This window comes from Drosophila busckii, chromosome 3R, assembly GCF_011750605.1.
Source record: "Drosophila busckii strain San Diego stock center, stock number 13000-0081.31 chromosome 3R, ASM1175060v1, whole genome shotgun sequence".
NCBI classification, from domain to species: Eukaryota; Metazoa; Arthropoda; class Insecta; order Diptera; family Drosophilidae; genus Drosophila; species Drosophila busckii.
Window position 1 is genome coordinate 839,920 of NC_046607.1, and position 22,475 is coordinate 862,394.

A 22,475-nucleotide genomic window follows, 5' to 3' on the forward strand; every position below is an offset into this window, starting at 1 on the left:
AAAAGGAACCCCAAAGCTAAAGCCAATGCCAAAACTCTAGCCAACAGCAAACACAAACTAGTCGCAGCATTGCCTGTCGCATTCCCAGAGCGCGCCCCTAGAGTCTATCCGCTCAGCTCAAAGGACTCGACGGTGAGTTCTACAAAATGTCAGTGCAAGTTGTGTTGTTGATGCTGTTGGTATTTTGGCAAGAGGATTATGACCCTGATCTGGTCAGGTGCCACGTGTGCACCTGATGTGTGTGTGTGTGTGTGTGTGTATTGGTGTGTGTGCGTGTATCTCTCTATAACGTGCAGCTCAAGTTTCACTTTGCCAACTGCATGCCAATACTGCCTCACATCCTACATCCTGTTGTTGCTCCCGCTCCTGGCCCTGCTGCTGTTGTTGTTGTTGTTGTTGTTATTGTAGGTGTGTTTGCTAACTTTCTGGTTGCTCTTGTTATTGGTTTATGGGTCGCATGTGGCTGTCGACTCGGTGTGTCATTAATTTCAAGTTTAGTTTTTTTTTCTCATGCACTACTAAAACTTTTGCTGTTCTTGATTGCCTTTTTGGTGACTTGGCTTTTAGCGCACTAGCCATGGTCTTTGAGGTTTGGCTTAAAATACTATTATTTAGTTTACTTAAGCCAATTTGTAGTTGTATCAAAATATATAAAACATTATCGCTTATACTCAACCGATTGGGCGTTTCAAAAACTCCACTTGCATTTCCAATTTATTTAGCTTTATCTGATAAGCGGTAGCTCAGATCCGACAATGGCGATGACAGCACAAAATGAAAATGGCGCGAGGCAATGCAAAAATTATTACCTTCCGTTCTTAGATGTAATTGTGTGCAAGAGTCTCACACCCACTCTCGCACACACACTCACACCCACACCCATAGTGTAAGTTTGTGTCTGTGTGTATAAAAAGGTGCGCGCTACGTCATAGCCTTGTGCCGCTGCTTCTGCTCTGCTGCTGTAATAATAACTAATTAAAATTTCATTACATTTTTGCATTACGTTTCAGCGTTGTTAATAAGAGCACTCGCTATTATATGAAAAACAATTATAACAAAGAAAAACACCCAACAAGCATGTAGTCATAAAGAAAATTAAAAAACACGACATTTTCGTGAAGCGTAAAGTTGTCCCCTGGTGTTTGTTTGTGTTAGCCAGTGTATTTTTCATTCTTTCAGGGACAATAGCTGAAATGCTTTGATGTTACCGCAGCGATATTTGCTCTTGCTGTATGAAAGGACTCACTCATTGGCGTACTTGACTTGTTAATTTAGTGCATTCAGTATATGTAGGGCAATAAAATTTCAAACATACTATTTATACTGTAATAACTCGTTTGAAATGAGCGCCATAAGAAACTCACCACACCCTCTTGCTCAGTTTGCAGTCATTTCTTCTCTTTCGCTTGCTCCTATGAATGGAATTTGTTTCTGCGCTCCTCGCTCGTTCTGGTCTCTAATGGATGATACTTGTCAGCATGTGTAAATGCTCGATATCAATGCTGACGTCGAACATTTTACCGATACATAACTATCGAGCCAACATGTTTGAGTTAATTCTTAGCGATTACGATTAGCTAACGATTGAGTTAACGATACCGATAACAAAAACAAAATACATACTGAACGCGAAGGTTGTGTCGCGGATGTTTTAATTTTAATAAATAGAAACAATAAGAAAGTACGGGCGCGATGGTTATAATTGTTTTACATTAACCAGAAAAACAGAGTTTAATAAAAAAAAATTGTAGTGTGCGGTTCAAAAAATACAATTAAAAGGCGTTGAAAAGTACATGAAACGAAAATGTTTTTCAACTACAAGTGATTGGTGCGTGGAGAAGCAGAAACACGATCGCTACTGGAATTTAACGAAGGCTGAATTCCTTTATAATTAGTTAAATTAAGCAAACAAATAAACACACAATTTCAATTGCACTCATTTCTGTGCGACTTGAAAGCGAGAAAGAGAGAGAAACAACACAATATTTAGTGATCGTATGGCGCGTTGTGCGCGAGAGTTTCTGTCGTGTGCGAGCGAGTATTAGTGCGAGAGTTTGTGTGCGTGTGTGTGTCTGTGTCGGAATGGAATGCAGTTATGAGCAGATAAATAAATAATGTCGCTCTCTCTGTCGCTCTTACGCTGCTGTCTGTAATACATTGCACAAGGCAAAGGCAAATCGAGCAGCATAAACAAGAGAAACCCAAAAAGGCCCCCCAAACGAAAAAAAAAGTAAAAAACGCGCGCGCCAAGTGACTGCTAAAAGTTTGTGTTGTGTGTGTGTAAATTTTTTTTTGTTGTTTCGCCAAAATGTCGACTCAACAGCAGCAGCAACAACAACAACAACAACAGCAGCAGCAGCGACAACATGCATTTCCACAGCAGCATCATCTTCAACATCAACATCATGGACAGCACGAGTTTCCACTGCCCGAGGGCTGGGACATTGCCAGGGATTTCGACGGCAAGACCTACTACATAGATCACATTAACAAAAAGACCACATGGCTGGATCCCAGAGATCGGTAAGTCTAAATGCTCGCTTGGCCAGGAAGCCAGCAAAACGAAACCCATACGAATTCCCCAACTCGCACGACCCAACCGGAAAAGAAAAGGTGCGTCTTGCATCTGGCCTTTGCCTCTCTTTCGCTGTAGTCAGGTCCATGTGTGCGTGTGTGCGTGTGTGTGTGTGATTGCTGTGGAATGCGGGAAGAAGCAGAGACAGCGAACGAAAACAATAAAAGCAAAATAAATTACATGTTTTAACAAGGCAACAAAACAAAATAAAACACAAAAAGTAAAAATAAAAAACTTCAAGTATGTAAACATTCCATTGCGATGATTAAGACTCCAAGTATAACTGAAACTGAACTGAACAGTGGCAACGGCAACAAACAAAAACTGAAATGTAAAAATGAAAAAAATGTACAGCAAAGCGAACGGCACAGCTAACGATACAGACAACAAGGCAAGAGTGTGAGACACTCGTCCGAGAGTCAGACAGAGAGCGCGAGAGACAGATAGAAAGAGAGGGGAGTGCGGTGTAGCGGAAGGGAGCGGCCCACTCAACTAGTGGTGGGGTGGGAGACCAAGTAAGCGGGCGAGCGAGCGAGCGAGCAAAAGTTAAATAAAGCTCTGCGAATGATCTGCAAAAAACGTAAAACACAAAAATAAAAGGCGAGCAAACTAAAAAAGCCCTCATACGTAATGTATTGGCCGCTCTATGAGTTACTCACACACACACACATACACAACGCACATGGAGAGCGAGAGAGTTTGATGTTGGCGGTTTGGGAGCAATGGGGGACAACATCAGTCCATGATTCGCATAGATATAGATACTTTTAGTCGAGCCCCAAGTCTCCCCGCTAGCGTTTTGCCGTTACTCTCACATGTTTACTCTGCCATTCGCTGTCTCTCTTTCTCCTTCTCCTTCTCCCGTGTCTGTCATTTGGCCATAAACAATTGCAAATGTACGTACGAATTTTGCAGTTTCGAAATAATTGATTTCTCAAATTCTTCTGTTGTATGCTCATAGTCTACGACTATGTGTGTGTGTGTGTGTATGAACGCTTCACGCTTTCAATTAACACAAACATTTCCATTGTTTGTTTCAAATTGCATGGACATTGTTCGAAATGTTTTTACTTGAAAGCGTTGAGGAATTTTTCGAAAAACGAAAAAGAAATAATTTAATGAAATGAAACATCTGCGCAATTTGTTAGGGTTATGCATAGGCATTTGACTTAGTGGGTAGAGAGCCAAGTTTTGAAAACGTTTTCTTTCCGTTTACTCAACCAACTTAACAAGTTGACACATACAAACATTTATTACACGCTTTTTTTTTTTTTTTAAATGTATTGGCTTTTTGCACGTCTCGCATATTTTGTTCGACACAATTATTTACGCCCCATCGCCAATAAACAAAAAAGATGTATAAATAAAAAAAAACACAGATTGAATATTTCTCTCTCTATATCGTATGCGCCTCTCTTTCGCACTTTAGCTGGCACATGCCGCCGTTATTGAATTTTTTTCAAATTGCTGCCGGTAGCGCAAAATTCCAATAAGCCATAAATAAATTTCTACCATGAGCCTCAAGCGTTCGCGATCAGCAAATCTTCCCAAAAATGCTGCGAACTAAAACAAATGACTCAAGGTTGCTAGGCGCATACACTTTTAACTTATTTCTCACCCAAACATTGAAATATAATTAACATTCATCCACATAAAATGAGACTTGAGCAACAATGTATTCCAAAGCCAAAGGTCCCATTAACCAGTGCTATTAATAAGATAAATTAGGTTAATAAATTACATTTGTAAATAAGAATTTCACTCCCAGCATTTGTTAATTGCCTTAAAATATCGATGGACTCTTGGCCGATGATAGCGCAAACGCGTTCAATGAAGCAAAAAAAAAAAATAAACTTAGATCTTATGTATTTCACTTGTCTGTACAACTTTTGCACGGGCATTATTTTTATTTTTTCTTTTGTTTATTTTATTTTCTTATAAACAATATTCAGCAACCGACGACTGGCCATGCTAATAACGCTTTTGGCCAATTGTTTGCCAGCAGCATTTGTTGTTGGCATTTTTTGTTGCAGACAAGTTTTTAGCGACAGTTTCTCAATTCGAACATCGAATATTGTGTAAAAGTTGGTAGCACTAGCTAAATTGAAGTTGCAAACGCGAACTCGTTTGTTTTACATAAAATCTTTCAGTTGCTGCTGCTGGGCCTAGGCGAAAGCGCAGTCATAAATTGAACGTTGTGGCGCCAATTATGCAGCTTTAGCTATGCATACTAAAGATAAAGATAGTATGAATCTCCGAGAATATATATACTTAATCTAGCATTGCATATACATTCTTAATCTGTAAGTGAAGCTGAGTCCTTTATCGCTGTCCTTATGTTTATAAGTGTATATGTATGAAGAACTCAGAAAGTTTGAAAAGATAGACCGCCGAATTTGGATCGAGTTTGCTTTGGAGTTTTAGACTTTATGGAAGGAAGCTGAAACCAGTCGCTGTGTCTCAATTGTTAATGAGAAACCCATGACTTGTTTAAAACAACAAAAATACAATAGCATCCAAAACCGTCATAGATTCGTCTACACAGGAGCTTCAATAGGGAATGAAACGGGCGGAAAGAATTTCAGTATATTGATGCTCTGAAAGTTTTATCGAACAACAATAATGTGAATAAAACAAAAAGTTGTCTAAGGCTGCTGCTCGGCATGTAGTAGCCAATAATTCACATAAAGCAACTGCAACTTGGTTTCGGAGTCGAGCGTTCTAGTTCTGTGTGCAGCGTGTGCAGCTTGTGGCAAACGTATGCGTTGCCAATTGCATAAAAAACCCGCTAAATGCCAGAGGTGTGTGCATGTCTGTTTGTGTGTGTGTGTGTCAGTGAGGGGCATGCGTGCCATTATGCATTAGATGTGGCGATTTTAGCCAGAGCAGCAACAGTAAAATTTGCATAAAATTCAATTTGCTTGCTGCAAAAGATGTTCACACACACACACACAGACACAAACATATATATATGTTATATGTATATACTGGCAATGCAACTTGGAAAGCTGCAAAACGGCATTTTTCATTTAATAAATTGCACAAGGCAAAAGGCAGCAACAACTGCAACTGCAACTGAAAAGAAAAAAGTCAAAAGGCAACTTCGAATTTTGCATACACTTTTGTCATTTGAAATAGTTGCCAATTGATACTTTTATAGTTGTGAATAAAGAATTGTTGTTGCTCTTAAGCAGGCTTCACTGTTCAGTTGCAGCATCTACAGCAGCAGCAGCAGCAGCAGTGTTGGCAACATGCATTGCATTTGTGCAACAAGTATTTCCACTTAACAGCAACAAGCAGCAGAGGAAGAAGAAGCAGAAAAGCAGGCTTGTTATTGTTTTTGGGCTTTAGCTGTGGCGGCTGCTGCTGCTGCTGCTGCTGCTGCTGCTGCAGCTTGTTGCACTGCTCGTCCAGGCCGTGATTACAATTTGATTACGCGCATGAATGCAACGCGACGTCGCCAGCAACAGCAACGGCAACGGCAACGACAGCAGCAACAATTTCTAGTCTGCCGCAGCCCAAAGCGTCAAAAAATATTTTCTTTTGCACTTGCTGCGGCAAACAGCTTTAGCTACATAATGTATCTAGCAGATACATAAGCGTAGCTTGCTGTTGCAGCTTGCTGCTGCATGTTTTGCCCATTTAAGCAAACTCCCTGTGTGTGTGTGTGTGTGTGCTTGCTGTTGTTTTATGCTTTTTTGTGCCACAGCAAGTTGCAGCCGCTGCAACTGAGATCTAAGTTTTGCGATCTGTGTGAGTTTTTCCTGTCAACTCACTGACACTTGTTGCTGCTGCCGCTGCTGCTGCTGGTGCTGCCAACTGCTCAGCCCGGCAATCAACACTTGTGATTTTTATCGTAGCGTAATGATTTCCTTTTCAACATGTGCTAATTAAGCCCCTACCCCTACCCCTACCCCTGCCCCTACCCTAAACAGAAAGAATTGTGATAAGTTTAAGGAGGTCGATCGATATTTTGTAATATTCAAAATACATATTTTATATCAAAAGTACTCATTTTAATAAATGAAAACCTTACACTTGAATATAATATTTTACAAATATTATTATTTTACTTAATTTACAACGCAACTTTATACATTTTTTATTCATATGCATGTCTGCATACTTTTGTATATATGTACATATATCGATTTATAATAATTCAGCTGTCATTGGCGCAGCTGTGCAATTTTTCACTCGCGCTGCCTGCAAAACTGCAAACGTGAGCAGAAAATTAAGTTTGATAGGCGCAGGAGGCGGACGGCGGGGGACAGTTGATGGAGCCACAGGGCTTAAGGGAGCAAACAGCATATGCCATGTGCTCTCTCTCTCTCTCTCTCTCGCTCTCGCTCTCACTCTCACTCGTTCTAGCTGTCTGTTTGTGGATTTAGATTTCAAGCTGCCTGAATGCGCGTTTCGCAGGCATTTTGTTCGTATTTGGTTTTTTGTTAATGCTGAGCTTGCTTTTGTAGCTCCTCTGATCGTGATATATGCGTTGGCTCGACTCGACTTGACTTGACTTGGCTTGGACTCTGCTTGCCAAGGTAGCAATTTTCCATGCATGCAATGAACGAAAATAATAAAGCGCAGGAATGTGCACACTCAAGATAAATTGCTGTGAGATACTTTTGGGCATTGTTTATGCTGGCTGACTGGCTGGCTGGCTGGCTGACTGGCGGTTGCTATGCCACAGCGCCAGCGGAAGTAGCGGCAGCAACGCTATAAAAACTTGAGCGTACACTTTAGCTGAAAATATGGTTTTTGTATTTGCATTTGGATTTGCATTTGTCTGCGCGCCATTTCCTGATTGAATTGCATAATGTAAAGCTGCTGACTAAGGGAAACTTGAGCTGGCTATCAGCTCTCAGTTTCTTGTTAACTTTTGCCACATGTGGCATGCCAATCGTTGTGGCAATTAATTGCCCTAATCTCAGCTGCGCGTGTGTATGACAAGCGAACTGAGCTGAGCTGAGCTGAGCTGAGCTGAGCTGAAGGCGGCTTAAAGGCATTCCAAGAGCTAAGCCCCAAAGTGATCTCAGACACACTCATTTGTCTCATTTGCGTGCGTGTGTGTGTGTGTGTGCCACGAAAACTTGTTGTGTTTTATTTTTCAGTAGCACTTCACGAATGCCATTTGAGTGCGCATAACATATTCTTAAGCAGCAGCTAAAGAGCAGACTGCGCACGCGTATACAAATGTATCTGTATCTGTAGCTGTATCTGAGCTGTAGCTGTATCTGTTGAGTGTGCATGCTGCATAATTAACATGGCAGGCTTGGAGCTGCAGCTGAGCCTCCAACCAGACTGTAGCTGTTCTTTATGTATCTGTATCTCTCTTTTTTTTTTTCTTTCTTGTGCGCATGTTTTGTTGTCGAATTTATGGGCTAATGAAGTGATAAGGCAGCCCAGACAGAGGTCGTCTCACGGCTGCATTCCTCAAATGCCCCACAAAAAAATAAAGCACATTCACATACATGCATGCATGCAAGAGTACATGTGTGTGTGTGTGTGCTGTCAAAATGTTTCTTGTATGGCAGGCGCATAATTCATGTTGTGTTCTTTTTTTTTTTAATTTTTTTATTTATCTTGTTGTTGCTGTTGCTGCTTGTTTGCTGCTGCATTCCACAAATACTTAAGCTGGAATTTATTGGTTTGTGGGTCAGCATCAGCAACACTTTCGGCCCCACAGTGCATGCCGTTCGTTTTGTTGTTGTTGTTGTTTTTTTTTTGGTGCAAAGTTGAGAAAAGTGCAATCACATTTGAACGTTTGTTGCATAGAATTCGCAACGTGCCTGCTGCTTGCAACCGAGACTACATGTGTGTGTGTGTATATATAGCTACACAGCTATAGTTATAGATACAGATACATGCACTCGAGTGTATGCTGCACTGAGAATGCAATGCAATGCGAACTGGGGAAATGGGAATCGAGTGGTGGAACGGAGGTAGGGAGGGAGTGCTGAGCAGGGGAGTTGGCATGGGGAGATGCATGCATGAAATGGCCAACAAACCGGCTTCGTCTTAGAAGCAACAGTCACAGCAGCAGCAGCAGCAGCAGCAAAAGGAAACAACAACAAAAAATGTTGATTAAACTGCTTAAATGCGCAAAGCTGACATTCATGTCAAAGCAACTCTGCCATCTCGCTTGCTCCAAGCAACAACAACTGCCTCTATCTCTCTCTCTTTCTCTCTCGTTCACTCTTTGTTGCAGCAGCAGCTTCTGTCGTTTTTGCAGCTTGCAACATACAAACAAACAAAACGGGGCAAACATACATAAATAACTGCCATACTTAAGAACATTTTATGCCCGTTTGGAATGTTTGCCAAATACAAAAGGCAACCAAAAGCTGGGCGTCGCTTTCAGTATGCAACTGCTTGTTGTTGTTGTTGTTGTAGTAAGTTGGCATTTAAGGCAATGCGCTGCAGCATTGCTTCAATAAATGCACACACACACACATGCACACAAATTGCATTCAATTGGTGCCGCTGCGAGTTCACTGCAACTTTGAAATATTTTCCAACAACAACAGCAATCATGTTGGCGCTGCTGCTGCTGCTGCTGCTTGCTCTATGCTTCGCTCTCTTCGCTTCTCATCTCTCTGGGTTTCATTTTTAAGTGCCCCTCTTTGCTAAGCTTGCTCCCACAATAGCGGCGGCGTCTGAGACTTGCTCTGACACCCTTTACTGAACTCTCTGGTATTAATAAAATAACAAATATTTATTTCCGAAGCAAAAATTACATAAGCGTTGCCCAAGTCGAGCTATGCTCAGTTTTACAGAAATTAACAGGGTATGCTGACTGTCTCATATTTTCAATAGACCTGCATTCTTGCTCGTTCTGCTTTCCGCGCTCCTTCGCACATTTTACTCGCTGCTGTTGTTGTGGTTGTTGTTGCTGTCGTTGTCGTTCGTTTCATAGCGTAAATAGCAAAGTTGCTCGTACAATTTTAGAAGAACTTGTCAAAACCGCATTCCACAGTCGCTGCCGCTGCGCAGTTGACTGCGCTGCTACCACAGCCAGCATGTGTGTGTGTGTGTGTGTGTTGTGTATCTATGAGTTGCTTTGCTGGAGGCGACTGTTGTTGCTGCAACTGCAACGAGTTATAGTTATTTATGCATGTTTGTGCGTTTGTTTATTTGTTTGCTTTGGAGTAAATGATCGCACACAGACACACAAACACACGCATACATATAATAAATGCATGTATCTGTATATATATCGTTAGTTAATACTGATCTGGTTGAAAATATTGCTGCCCATGAGACAACAACAACATCATCATCATCATCCATACTCTAATAAGTTTAACCTCTTTATCTTAATTGATACTAAGCCCAAAAGTTCACAAAGTATTATTTGTATTTGTTTTAGACCACAAATATCTCCAATAATTCAATAGCAGCAACGGCAGCAACAACAACAGCTACAGTTAACCGTAAATTCCTAATCATGCCACGAGCGTTTACCATAAAATTGAAAATATTTCACGTTCGCTACTCCTACACACACACACACACACACACACACACACACACATGGACGCGAGCGCGCATGTGTGTGTGAGCAACAATAAATAAACAAATGTAAATTTTATACGAAGATCTTGGAATTTCTGCCTGCGCCACTGCGAAAATATTATAAATGAAATAAACCGAAAGCAAAGCAGAAAAAGAAGAAGAAGAAGCAGCTGCTGAAGAAAATGCAGCAGCAATCCAACTGGGCATAGTATAATTTATTTATGCCCTGATGTTAAAAGTTAAAAATAACATCGCACAACTATTTTGCATACGCCAAAGGCAGCAACAATAACAACATTTTTGGTTATTTATAAACAACAACTAATAAAAATAAAAAGCCGAAACAAAAGAAAATTAAATAATTAACAAAGACAAAAAAAAAAGCAGCTGAAATGTTAATTGGCCCATTTGACATGCAGCATTCTTTTCTCTTTAATTTTATTTATATATCTTATTTTTTTTTGCTTTCTGCGCCGCCTTGTTGTAGTAGTTGTCATGCATAAATAAATCAAAATTAATAAATTATTTTATGAAATTTTATTTCGTTGACCGTGCTGCGAATTGCCAAGCTGTCTACGAAATGTGCACAAAACTTGAAGGAAATTTTTAAAAATAAAAATACATACATACATACATGCGTGTGTGTGTGTGATTTGCTTTAGACGTTTGGGGAATTTTGAAAATCAGCACATACATACATACATAGATCAACACTTATAAATAAACAAGACAGAAATGCGATACAAAAAACTACAAAAAGTAAAACAATTGAATAATAATTTAACTTCTCAGCATGAGAGCGTAGTCCCCCCTCACCCCTTAGTAATGCGCTCGACCTTAAGCGAGGAATGCGCCCCCTTTTGGGGGCGAACTCAACTCGAGGCGTTCTCATCAGCATATATGTATGGATGTACATACATATAACTTCCCATTTAGCCAGCATATGCTATGGGAGAGATGTATGTGTGTATCTATGTATGTACATTTATATGTTTGCATCTGTATGTACATCGTATAACAAATTTCTGCTGTCGACTGCTGTCTGTTGAGACTTTGACGTTGTCGTCATTTTTGCGTTTTACGATTCGCATGCTTTACATACAAATATGCATGCGATTTATTCAACATACATATGTACACGCGTGTATACATGTGTATACTTGAATCTGTGTGCATGTGTGCGTGTGCACATGCGCTTTACGCTCTGCGCAGCGCTGCGCTGCTCGCTTTGCGCACAGTCGCTCGGCTCGGCTGCTCTGCTCTGGTATGTGAAGGTCGCAACAGTTGTTTTGTTAATGACAGAGCACAACACCAACAACAACAACAACAACAACTATAGTGATGGGTATTACATATACACACATACATATGTACATGCGTATGTATGTGCATTTGTATGTGGGCACACGATCGGTGCTTCGCTGCACTTATGCAGCGTAAGCTTATAAAAAATACTGGTGAAAAATACCAACAGAATTTTGTAGCTCTCAGCTTTCCTAGAAACGCCGTCTGGTCAGACGAAAGAAATTGCACAGGTGGACACTTTTCAGTTGCAACAAGAAGAAGAAGAAAAGGAAGAAGAAGCAGCAAGAGCTGAGGAATTTGTTGCACTTGTTATTGTTGCTCAAGCTTGTCAAGGCTTTAAGCTAAAAACAATATGTGCACACCATTTAGCAGGAATTCTGAAATATATACATATGCATGCATGTGTGTGTGTGTGTGTGTGTGGGTGGGTGTGAGTTTGCCTTGGCATTCTTCATGTGGGCGTCACGAACGCCACGAAAATGTTTCCGAGTTGTCGTATCGAATTTAAAGCTTTTATAATGCGCATACCACGAATATTTGTTGACGTACTGAATACCGTTTGCATATATGTATATTATATATATATTGTATATAGTATAGCTAAGAAGATCGTCAACAACTAAAGAATTTCGAAAATCAAAATTTGTTTGCTTTTTATAGCCAAATATTGGCAGACAATCAATGATATATGTCTGACTGTCTGTCTGTTTGTCTGTATATACATATGTATTCACATTCTATGGCTGGACCATTAGCATATGTATGGGGGCACACACATACACACACAGACTCAGGCATAAAGCCAAAGACGTCAAACGCTCATCGATCAATGGCATAACGATGAAGGCAAGAAAGTTTGCCTTGTCTATTTGGCCCGCATAACTTGAGGCACAGAGTCTGAGTTTAACAAAAGATACCCTGCACAAACATCAATGGGGTTGCTATATTGTTTGTTTGGAATTTCGTACAGTGCCTGCCAAGAGTAAACAAAGCGCCAGCTTTCCCGAAATCCAAATGTGCGCACAAGCGTTTAGAAATAGAAAAAATGCCCGTCAACAAGTCATAAAATATCATAAATTTCAATTTAAGTTTATTTTGAATTTTGCCATGAGCACTACACACAATACACACTAGTGTTTGGGTGGGGAGGGGTGGTGTGGAGTGGGGAGAGGGGAGAGGCAACAACATGTTTACAAATTCTATGAATTTTTTAATAGTTAATTTGTATGCAGTTGGCATTGCGCATGGCGCAAAAATTTATTTCAATTGTTCACTTTGGAATTTATGGTAGACATTTTGTGATTTCGAAATGAGCCACAAACGCCAAAGAGCCACCAATAAGGCCACCACCTAACCACAAACCACCACCACTTGGCCACTAAATGGATCCGTCATGTAGTTCCCAGCGTCAGTGTGACTAATGTCATTGCTGCCCGCGCCCACGCCCACGCCCTCGCCTCGCCTCGCCTCGCCTTCGCCATTCGAAGATACATTTTGGGACGTAAGGTCGAACGAATTTCTCAGTGTCTTGATCTTGGTGTTTGTTGTAATTGACACCCACTTGCGAGGCCTGAGCCGCGAAAGGCGTTGAAATATTTGATTCATAGACGTTACTCTCTCTCTCTCTCTCCCACTCGCTCACTCGCTCTCGCTCTCGCTTTGGTTGTTTGTTCTTTAAGCAGATTGTGAAATACACTCATAGATAAAAAGCGACAGCAAATGCCTTTGGCTTATCTCCCCAACGTAAAATAAAAAGAAAAACAGTAAAGCCATAAAAATACCAAAAATACCAAACAAGCTTGACGCGCATGCGCAGTTCATTGACTCTATCTGTCTGTCTGTAAGTTGGGAGTAGGGAGCTTTGCCTATTATTTAAAACCCATTTGCATAGAGCCGGTTGTTCATAAAATGCATTTGATAGGCGACACACCGAAATTGCTTATTGTTAGATGCAGCATTTCCGTCTCGTGCCCTGGGGATGGGGGAGCTTGAGAAGTGCGCCGGAAGGAAGTTGAAGTGTGAGATAGCCATGTTAACGTGATTGGAGCAGGACAGGAAATGCAGCTAATATCTTTTTAATTGGCTTGCAATGCGAACCACACTCTCGGCAAGAAAATTATTAATAAACGCGGCTAGTTGACAACAACTCAAGCATTTCTGGACTGCGCTGGGCGATAAGATAAAACACAACGTACGACCTTTATAGCTTAATTTGATTAAGCGCACAAATATTTGTGCCCGACCGACCGACCGACCGACCGACCGACCGACCGACTGATAAGCCAAGTCAACCCAACCGGGTAGCAGCAGCGTTTAAAATAAGAAAAACAACTCGAATTGTTTTCATTAGACAAACAGTGCCCATGACTAAAGTGAGGTATATTCTATTCGAATTGTCTTTCTATATGAAATACACTCATGGATATTTTATCAGGCCATACTTAGACTTGGACACACCCCTTTTAGTCCACTATCTAGTTGTTGCATCATTAGTTTCGTAAGCTGCTGCTGCTGCTGCTGCTGCTGCATAGTGTGGACTCTAACGTTGCTCTAACTCTTACGTCAACGAACAACAACAACAACATCAACTCGATGTAGTATTTACCTATAAATTTATGTAGGTATGTCAAGGCGATGCTCGAGCTTATAGCTTGATCAATTGGCTGCAAATCGCCTGATATTATTGTTAGCATAAATAATCTCAAGTTGACGTGTTCTCGCGCTCGCAGCTCTTAACTGGGTTAAGCGTTTGAAACAGATCTTTTTAATTCAATTTAAACCGGAAATTGTGACGTTTCTCGCGTTCTTTGCAGCTCCGTTAAACAATTATAAAACTGTATAGAAAATCTGTAAGCTGCAAGCTTCAGATTCAGCTTCAGCAGCTTTAGCAAGAATTTGGTTTGACTTGGACTGGGCTGGGCCACATTTGCATTGCTAAAAGCTCTGAAATTTACATTCCTCCACTGGAAATAGAATTTGAAAACGCTTCTTTAAACTGTTTATTTATTTATTTTTGTCACAAGGTTGGCGAAAACAAAAGTTATCAACAATTCAACAAAAGCAGCAAATAACACACATGTTTTTTTTTTTTTTTTTGTATGTATATATGTATTCATTTATTTACATACATGCGTATATAGCCAGATAGATGGGCTTATGTGCGCTGAGAATAAATTTTATGGCCAGAAATTAGCATAAAACGCGGCGTAAACAGTTAAATAATATTGTTTATACAAATGTATCTATGCTCGAGCTGTGGCTGTATCTCAAGCTCATTTAAGTGCTGTCTAATGACAATTTTTGTGACTGTCGCCAACCCATGCCCAATGTGACGACAAAGCTCACGCCGAAGTATAATTTTGGCCTTAAACTTGTTTTGCTGAGCCCTTTTTTATTACTGAGCGCCGCGTCGCGCTATACCATAAATATTTTGTTTACAATTATTTAATTTATGCCGATTTGTGGTGCTATGCCTATAAAAAACGCGCCAAGTGCCACGTTCAATGTGGGCTAGAGCCACCACTTAGGCAAATGGCTAAGCTTACGTTAACCGGTTGCTCGTTAGTCGACGTCAGCAAAAAAGAAAAAGAGCAGCGAAGAGCCGTCCAAAGACATCCAGCTGAGCTATAGAAGCCCTACACTAGCCAGTGCTCACACCCACCCACCTAACCACCCACTCAAACCCCCTTCGCTCACCCACAGACTTTGGTGCACTTCATTGATTTTTGATTTGGTTGAGGTCAAAGTAAGTCGTTGCAAGTCAAGCGTGCTAATGAGCAAACAAAGAAGTGAAGCATCAACATGCGCTGCAGCTGATTAATTCGCTTATTTCTTTTTTTTTTTTTTGCCAGCTGCAATTGACACCTGTAGAAACTTCCGTCTGATAAAAAAAACAATGAGAGAGAGTTATAATGGCACAACTCACGATTAAAATCAAAATAATCAGCATGGATTCAACGTAACTTTTGTCTATTTGTGATTTCCAAAGAAGTTGAGCCAATTATTATTGTTTACCTCACTGACAACTGTACGTAGCGGGCATCAATTTCGAGCTCTGAAACCATTTTGTTTATTATTAATATTATATTTTGTGCTGCTCTTGTTGTTGTTGTTGTATTTTTTGTTGACATCAACATCATGTTCGCCGTCAGTTTATCGTTTTGTGTGTCAATTGCACAGACAGTGGGACTGGGCCTGAGACTGGCACATGGCTTTAGCCACATTTTGTGTGTATCAGCTTGTCGCAACGTGCACTTTCCGCCCCACCCACTCCCTCGCCCCATCACGTGCTTTTGTCTTGCTTTCATTCATGCTCTACATTTTGTCGTTTCGGTTTAGCCAAACAAAGCAACAACTTTTCGCATTAGACATCGGAAAGTGCTTGCTGATTAGCTATCGCCAGCCCAAAAGCCAGCCCAGAACTGGAGCTGAAGGCGGCAACGCAGCGCGTCCCTGACCAAGTGCACGTTCGCACTAATTGCAGCAATTGGCCACTCGATAGCCCCAAATCATAAAGACCACACAGCAAAGAATCTGCTCAGTCATTGCAGCCATTAGCGCTCAGCTGAGAGCATTTGAATAACCAGATCTATGCGACAACAACAACAACAACAGCAACATGTTGATCTGTCGATATGTCGATCGGGGAGCTATATAGCCGACACGCGCCTATTATTGAGCAGATCGTTGAACGTGATCGTTTCTGGCTAAACATTTCCCATGGACTGCAGCTTCAGCTTCAGTGTTCGATGCTTATTCTTGGAAAATGTTCATATTAAATGCGCAACTGTCCGACAGTTGAGCAGTGAGCAGTGTGTTGGTGTGCGTAAATATCTGGCGCATATGGCAAGCATTTTATTATCTTTGTGCTGCTTTAATGGCCGTGCAAATTCCAAAGCAATGATTAATTAACAAATCATATAAATACCCACACACGCACTCCATAAATAAATAAATATTTTGTTTTCAATTGAAAATTATCTATCTGCTGTTGTGGTCCGTCCGTCTGTCAGTCTGTCTGCCTGTGTATGAAGATTAACAATTATCATCGGAATGCGAAAACGTTGTTATTCGAACGATATTGAAATTGAATTTCGCCAAGAAATTGCTGTCGAAAAAAGAACAACAGCAACAAAAATAATACAAGTAGTATCTGCTTTAGCCGCTGCGACGACGGCAACGTCATTGTCATTAGCTTTTGGTATTTTTTACTTTTTGCCGCAGCGGGAAAACGCGACCTCGATAAGATTAGACATATGGCAAATAGCAAATGGTGTATGGTGTATGTTGGCCTGGTCTATGTATGCCAGCAGCGAAGGCATGACATTGGCGTTGCAAGCATTCCTTGGCCAAGTTAAATATTTGAGAATCTAAGAAATTGCTTTGTGTTTGTTTTGTTGTTGGCTTTGTTTTTGTTTTTGTTTTTGCCCACTTTTACTCAGGAAATGCCAGACAAAGCTCTGTCGCTAATCTTATCAATAGAGAAACTCTGGCGTGGGAACAGCAAGTCCAAACAGGTTACGATACATATTGGATAGGGCCCCAAAAACAAAAAAAAAAAAGAAACACATGAAAAATCTGTTCAACGGAAATTCATTAGCAATTTGTTGTCTCTATGCAAACAAGTTGATAATATGTTAGACAAGGCTAAAGCTAAACTTTTGTGCCTGCTCTTCTTCTTGCAGTTACACTAAGCCACAGTCGTTTGAGGACTGCGTGGGCGATGAGCTGCCCGTGGGGTGGGAGGAGGCGTACGACCCGAATATTGGACGCTACTATATCAATCACATAGCCCAAAGCACGCAGCTTGAGGATCCGCGGCAGGAGTGGAAGAGCGTGCAGGAGCAGATGCTGAGCGATTACCTCTCCGCCGCACAGGATCAGCTGGAGAACAAGCGCGAAATGTTTGATGTCAAGCAGCAGCGTTTGCTGCTGGCGCAGGAAGAATACAATCACCTCAACAAATTGGCGGCCAGCCGCAGCAGCTGTAAGTACCAAGAGTAGCGCAGGTGCCATAAAGATAACTGTAGCTCAAACTTGTCCTCTTCTTCTTTTGCATTGTGCATTGCAGTGTGCTCTTCGTCCAGCTCTGTGAGTCGACACGATCCGGAGCTGCTCAGGGCCGATCTGATGCTGGCGCGTGAGCGCGTGCGGCAGCTGAAGCAGGAGCTGAATCACATAACCAACGACATTTCGTATACGCAGCGTGGCATGGACACGCTCTACTCGGTGGGCGAGAAGATCAATGCGCGACAGAATGGCTGCTACGACATTGCCGAGGTGCAGGCCATACGCGAGGAGATGCTCAAGGTGCACAAGTCGCTCGTCTCGGGCGAGAAGGTGCGCGAGGAGCTCATGCGCAGTCTGGTGCAGATCAAGAACGAGCTGAGTCGCCAGCAAATCAACGAGGAGAACGCCGAGCTGCTCAATGCCAACTCGCCGTTCGATCGTGTCTGTGTAGCCAGCCAAACGGATCTCTGTGGGGCCGGCGAGCACTTGAACAGCGGGGCACGCTTTGCGGAAATGGCCAAGACGAAGCTGCAGTACGCCGAGTGGCGCAAGCACATCAAGAAGCTGCAGCAGCAGCTGGCGGATCATGTGGAGCGCATCGAGCCCGGCCAGCTGGAGTCGGACAAGGATCGCATACTGCTGATACAGGAGAAGGAGAAGCTGCTCAATGATCTGAATAGCATATCGCTCAAGTCGCGCAGCGCTGAGGAGAAGCAAGTCATACAACAGACGCGCCACAAGCTGGAGGAGGATCTGAAGGAGGCCTACGAGGCGAACAATACGTGCATTGCCAATCGCCTGCGCTTCCACGAGGAGAAGCAGTTGCTGCTGGACAAACTGCAAGAGGCACTCAAGTCGACCAAACTGCTGGAGGAGCGACTCAAGTCCTTCTCCTCGGAGAGCACCTTTTCCATTAGCAGCGGCAGCAGCCTCGGCTCGCTCTCCACGGCCAGCAGCAAGAGTGCGCTGAGCTTCACAGACATATACATAGATCCCTTTGCCGTGGACTCACCCATTGATGTCATTGATCTGCAGCGCCGCTCGCAACGTCTCTTCCAGCAGCAGCAGCGACTGCCGCCCGTGCATCCTGCGCTACACCAGCAGCAGCAGCAGCAGCAGCAGCAGCAACAACAACAGCCGCTGCATGTTTCGGAAATGTCGCTGTCGCCTCGCAGCAGCCTCTCCATGGAAACGCCCCCCGCCTCGCCCATGAAGTACAATGCGCATGCCGAGCAGACGCAGCCCAAGGAGGAACCCACCTATGCCAATGCCATGCCAGTGCTGCCGCCGCTGAACGCACCGCCCGCCTATGGCTCCCAACCAGTGGCACCACTCGCTGTGCGCGCTCATCCCTATGACTTGGACTCCACCGTGCTCGACTGCATGATGCTGGAGGCCAAACTGCAGAAGCTCAATATGAGCTCGCCTATTAATCTGAATGTGCCGCTGTCGCCGATTTCGGAGAAGCCCCCATTGTTGGATTTGCCCCAGGAGATGCTCAGCCGCTCCTCGTCCACCTCAAACACGCGCTCCGTTTCAGCAGCCGTTAGCAATGAGTCCGTCGCCGGCGACTCCGGCGTCTTTGAGGCTTCGCGTGCGCATTTGCCGCGCAAAGAACTCGCCCAGGTGCAGATTGGGCTCAAGTATCTGAAGCAGGAGGGCGTGCTTGTGGTATCACTGGAACGTGCCAACAATTTGTCAGCGCTTTGGACTGCCACCACGGACAATTCCCAAGTGTACGTGTCCATTTTCACAAATGAAATTCAGCTAACTGAAATTTGTCTCTTTTTTACAGTTATTTGCGCGCCGCTTTGCTGCCCAATTCGTTGACCTCCATACGCACCAAGGCGCTGGGAGACTTTCAAAAGCCCGTCTTCAATGACACCTTCGCTGTGCCCATATCGCTGGACAAGCTGCTGAGCAAGAGCCTCCAGGTGACCGTGGTGAGCATGACTGGCCAAAAGGAGGAGATTATTGTAAGTGTAAAAGCGCCCAAGATAAAAAGAAGGAGATATATATTTAACGCGTGTGTGATTTCTTTACCAGGGCACTGTGCAGATCAGCATGGCCGAATTCAATCCAGAGGACTCTACGCTCAAGTGGTACAATGTGCTCAGCTCCAAGTTCATACCCACCTTCGAGTCGCTGGATCTGCCCTCCACCAGCGCAGCGGCTGCTGCTGCCGCCGTTGCAGCCAGCAACAATAATCTTAACAACAACAGAGAGGAGTCCTCAGATGAATCCACCATAACATCGTCGCAGACATCGACGCTCACACGCAACCAGGCGCCACCTTTGGAGCTGCAGGCGCAAATCGCCGAAGAACTGCCCGAGCATATGCGTCTGAATGATCAGCAGTGCAGCGATGACGATGACGATGACGAAGAGGATGAGCAGCAGCTGGTGGGCACCATGGGTCTAACGCACTGTAAGTAACCCAGCAGTTTGGCTACAGCTCGTAACTTGGAGTAATTTGGAATCTGTTTCTTTAGCTGGTTGCATGTTGGATGCTTATTTGGAAAATATGAAGCAAGAGTATGCTGACAAGGAGACCAACACGGATTGTGCCTTCCCCGTTGAGAAACTGCGCAATCAGTCACAGCTGCTGGATGACAGGCCAGTGAAGCGTTCCCAAACCTTTACGCCTTCGGCAGCGGTCAGCAAGAACCGTTACAACTGCCGTCTCAATCGCAGTGATTCGGACTCTGCCATGCACTTTGGCGTCACGCCGCACACTTTCCATCGCGGAGCCGTCGAACGGCGCTCGTTGCGCTTCCATCCCAAGGCGACCAAGTCGGCAACCAGTAAGTTAACTCAACAATCCACAAAGTCAACTCAGAGCTCAAGCTTTCATTCTTTCCGTGATTATAGAACTGCATCATACTCACATACCGCGCACTAGCTTAGATCTGGAGCTGGATCTGCAGGCGCAGCATAGCAAGCTATTCTTCCTTAACGATCAAATTTCCAAGCTGCAGAATCTCAAAGAAGTGTAAGTAGTTGCAACCAAGGTGTTGAGTACTTCATGCTCATGCTCTCTTCCTATTTACAGTTTGCAGAAAGCTTGCGAGAATAAGGATCCGCTGATCGCCGCCTGGGCCATCGAAAACGAGGAGTTCCAGCGCTTAGTAGCGCGCGCCGATCCAGCCAAATGCCCTGAGGAGCGACAGCTGCAAAAGTTGCTAATGAAGACAGCCAAAGAAATTCACAAACTGCGCAAAACCAAAGTGCCCAAAGGCTGCCCAGATTTGGTATCATTCAAGTATGTTTTTGTCTTTGTTTTTTATAATCTGAATGGCAAGATTTTATTTTTATTGTTGTGTCAATTGCAGAGAGAAGATGTCGTTCTTTACACGCAAAGGCCTCTCAGTGCCCGAGCTGCCCAGCGAGTTCATGATGCCTGATGCGGATGCCATCGAGGAGGAGGAGGAGGAAGATGATGATGATGATGATGAGGACAATGCCGCCGAGACGGTCATTGCCATTAACACTGCTCTGGTGGCCAGCAGCAATAGAAATAAGAATCTCAATGAGCATCACCATCGAGCAACAGGAACAGCAACAGGCGGCGCTGTGCCTAAGCTACCGGCCACGCCCTGCCCAGCCAGTCCAGCAAGCACACCAGCTACAGCGACTGACGCAACCACAGCAGCGTCGCCAAAGGACGCCGAAGATGATGATGCTGCTGCTGCTGCTGCTGCTGCTGCTGTCAAGGCAGAACAGACACGCTACGACTACGTGGTCGATCGCAATTATGGCGTGGAGGTGTAGTCGCTACGCTCCGACACCCACCCTCCCACCTTCGCTGTACATTTTGTAATTAAATATTGGATATTTATTTTCTTTAAGCTTATAGTATTTATGTGTATAGAGGAGAAATGAAATGAAACTGATGTAACAAAAATCTGTGCCTTATAGAGAATGAGCAACTATATACAACAAAACAAAACAAAAACAGAAACAAGAAAACAAAAAAATATGCAAAAACAATGATATATTATTAAGATAGTACGTAGCCTTAACTATCTCTAAATATATTTGTAAGTAGTAGCCTATATTAATTACCCAAATTACCACAGTCAGTTTGCACTAATTGACACCCGCCCGCCCCCTACATAAACCTGTCCCTGTATAAAGAAAAAGCGTAAAAAAGGAAAATATTCTAAAAACAATCCTAGACCCAACACAAACCGCCCCGCCTAGGCCCGCCTTTAATAACGCACACATTGTGCGTTTGATACTTTCAAATTCATATTGAAACCAACTGTATTCTTAAGACTTGAGCAAATTATACGAATGTAGAGGAATATTCTTTGTATACATATAGAACATAGTGATAAAATTTACATTAGCTTAGTTGAAAAAACAGCCCACATAAAAAATTGAATAAAAATTAATCTATATTTATTACATACATGCATATTACTCTAATCTGTTAGTTTAAATAGCTTGCGTTTTTGTTAAGCTCTTAACCGACTCTATTACTTTTTTATAAACAAAAAAATCAAAAAAATTTGAAAACAAGAGCATTAAGCTTGCAACATATTAGTTGAACGTCTGAGTAACAACAACATTGTTATTTGAGTTTGAGAGAACCTATTAAGCCCATGTCCAGCAGATACTATGAATTTGAGGAATGAATTAAGAGAAAAACTATTAAGATAATTCATAAATTAGTTGTAGTTATTGCTTTCTCAGCTCTATGATAAGTATATCTGTTGTTTTGTTAACACTAACCGCGCCTTCCCCCAAAAAAACTCAGTACTAGTTAGTAATAACACGCAGAGAAACCACACATATTTTTATATATATACATTTATTTGGTAGTAACCTAGTTGTAATAAATTATATGAAACCAGAACATGTATATTGTAACTGTGCAATAAACAAAAAAACAAAAAAAAAACTACTGACATAACGGAAATCGCATGTGTTTTATCATTGAAAGCAAAAACTTACCAAAAACAACAAGCGTTGAAATAAAAAACAGTTGCAATTCGTTTTAAATTTATTATAAACTTTATTCACATATAAATAAATAGTTATGTATTATATTTCAACAACATTT

At 42.5% G+C, this 22,475-nt stretch overlaps 1 protein-coding gene across 1 annotated transcript; it reads left to right on the forward strand.

Moving 5' to 3' along the window:
- Nucleotides 1-1,628: 1,628 nt before the first annotated feature.
- LOC108603963 (protein kibra) lies at nt 1,629-22,331 on the forward strand. Its single transcript, XM_017993164.1, has 9 exons — nt 1,629-2,523; nt 17,083-17,384; nt 17,469-19,143; nt 19,203-19,383; nt 19,454-19,835; nt 19,900-20,211; nt 20,279-20,399; nt 20,460-20,669; nt 20,740-22,331. The coding sequence occupies exons 1-9, from the start codon at nt 2,309-2,311 to the stop codon at nt 21,176-21,178; spliced, it is 3,837 nt and encodes a 1,278-aa protein (XP_017848653.1). The 5' UTR covers nt 1,629-2,308; the 3' UTR covers nt 21,179-22,331.
- The last annotated feature ends 144 nt before the right edge of the window (nt 22,332-22,475 follow it).

Bases quoted from the DNA above. Each gene is read 5' to 3' on its own strand.
- LOC108603963 (XM_017993164.1), top strand. From the start codon at position 2,309: ATGTCGACTCAACAGCAGCAGCAACAACAACAACAACAACAGCAGCAG. The intron at 17,385-17,468 runs GTAAGTACCAAG...TGTGCATTGCAG, and splicing joins GGCGGCCAGCCGCAGCAGCT to TGTGCTCTTCGTCCAGCTCT. The intron at 19,144-19,202 runs GTACGTGTCCAT...TCTTTTTTACAG, and splicing joins ACCACGGACAATTCCCAAGT to TTATTTGCGCGCCGCTTTGC.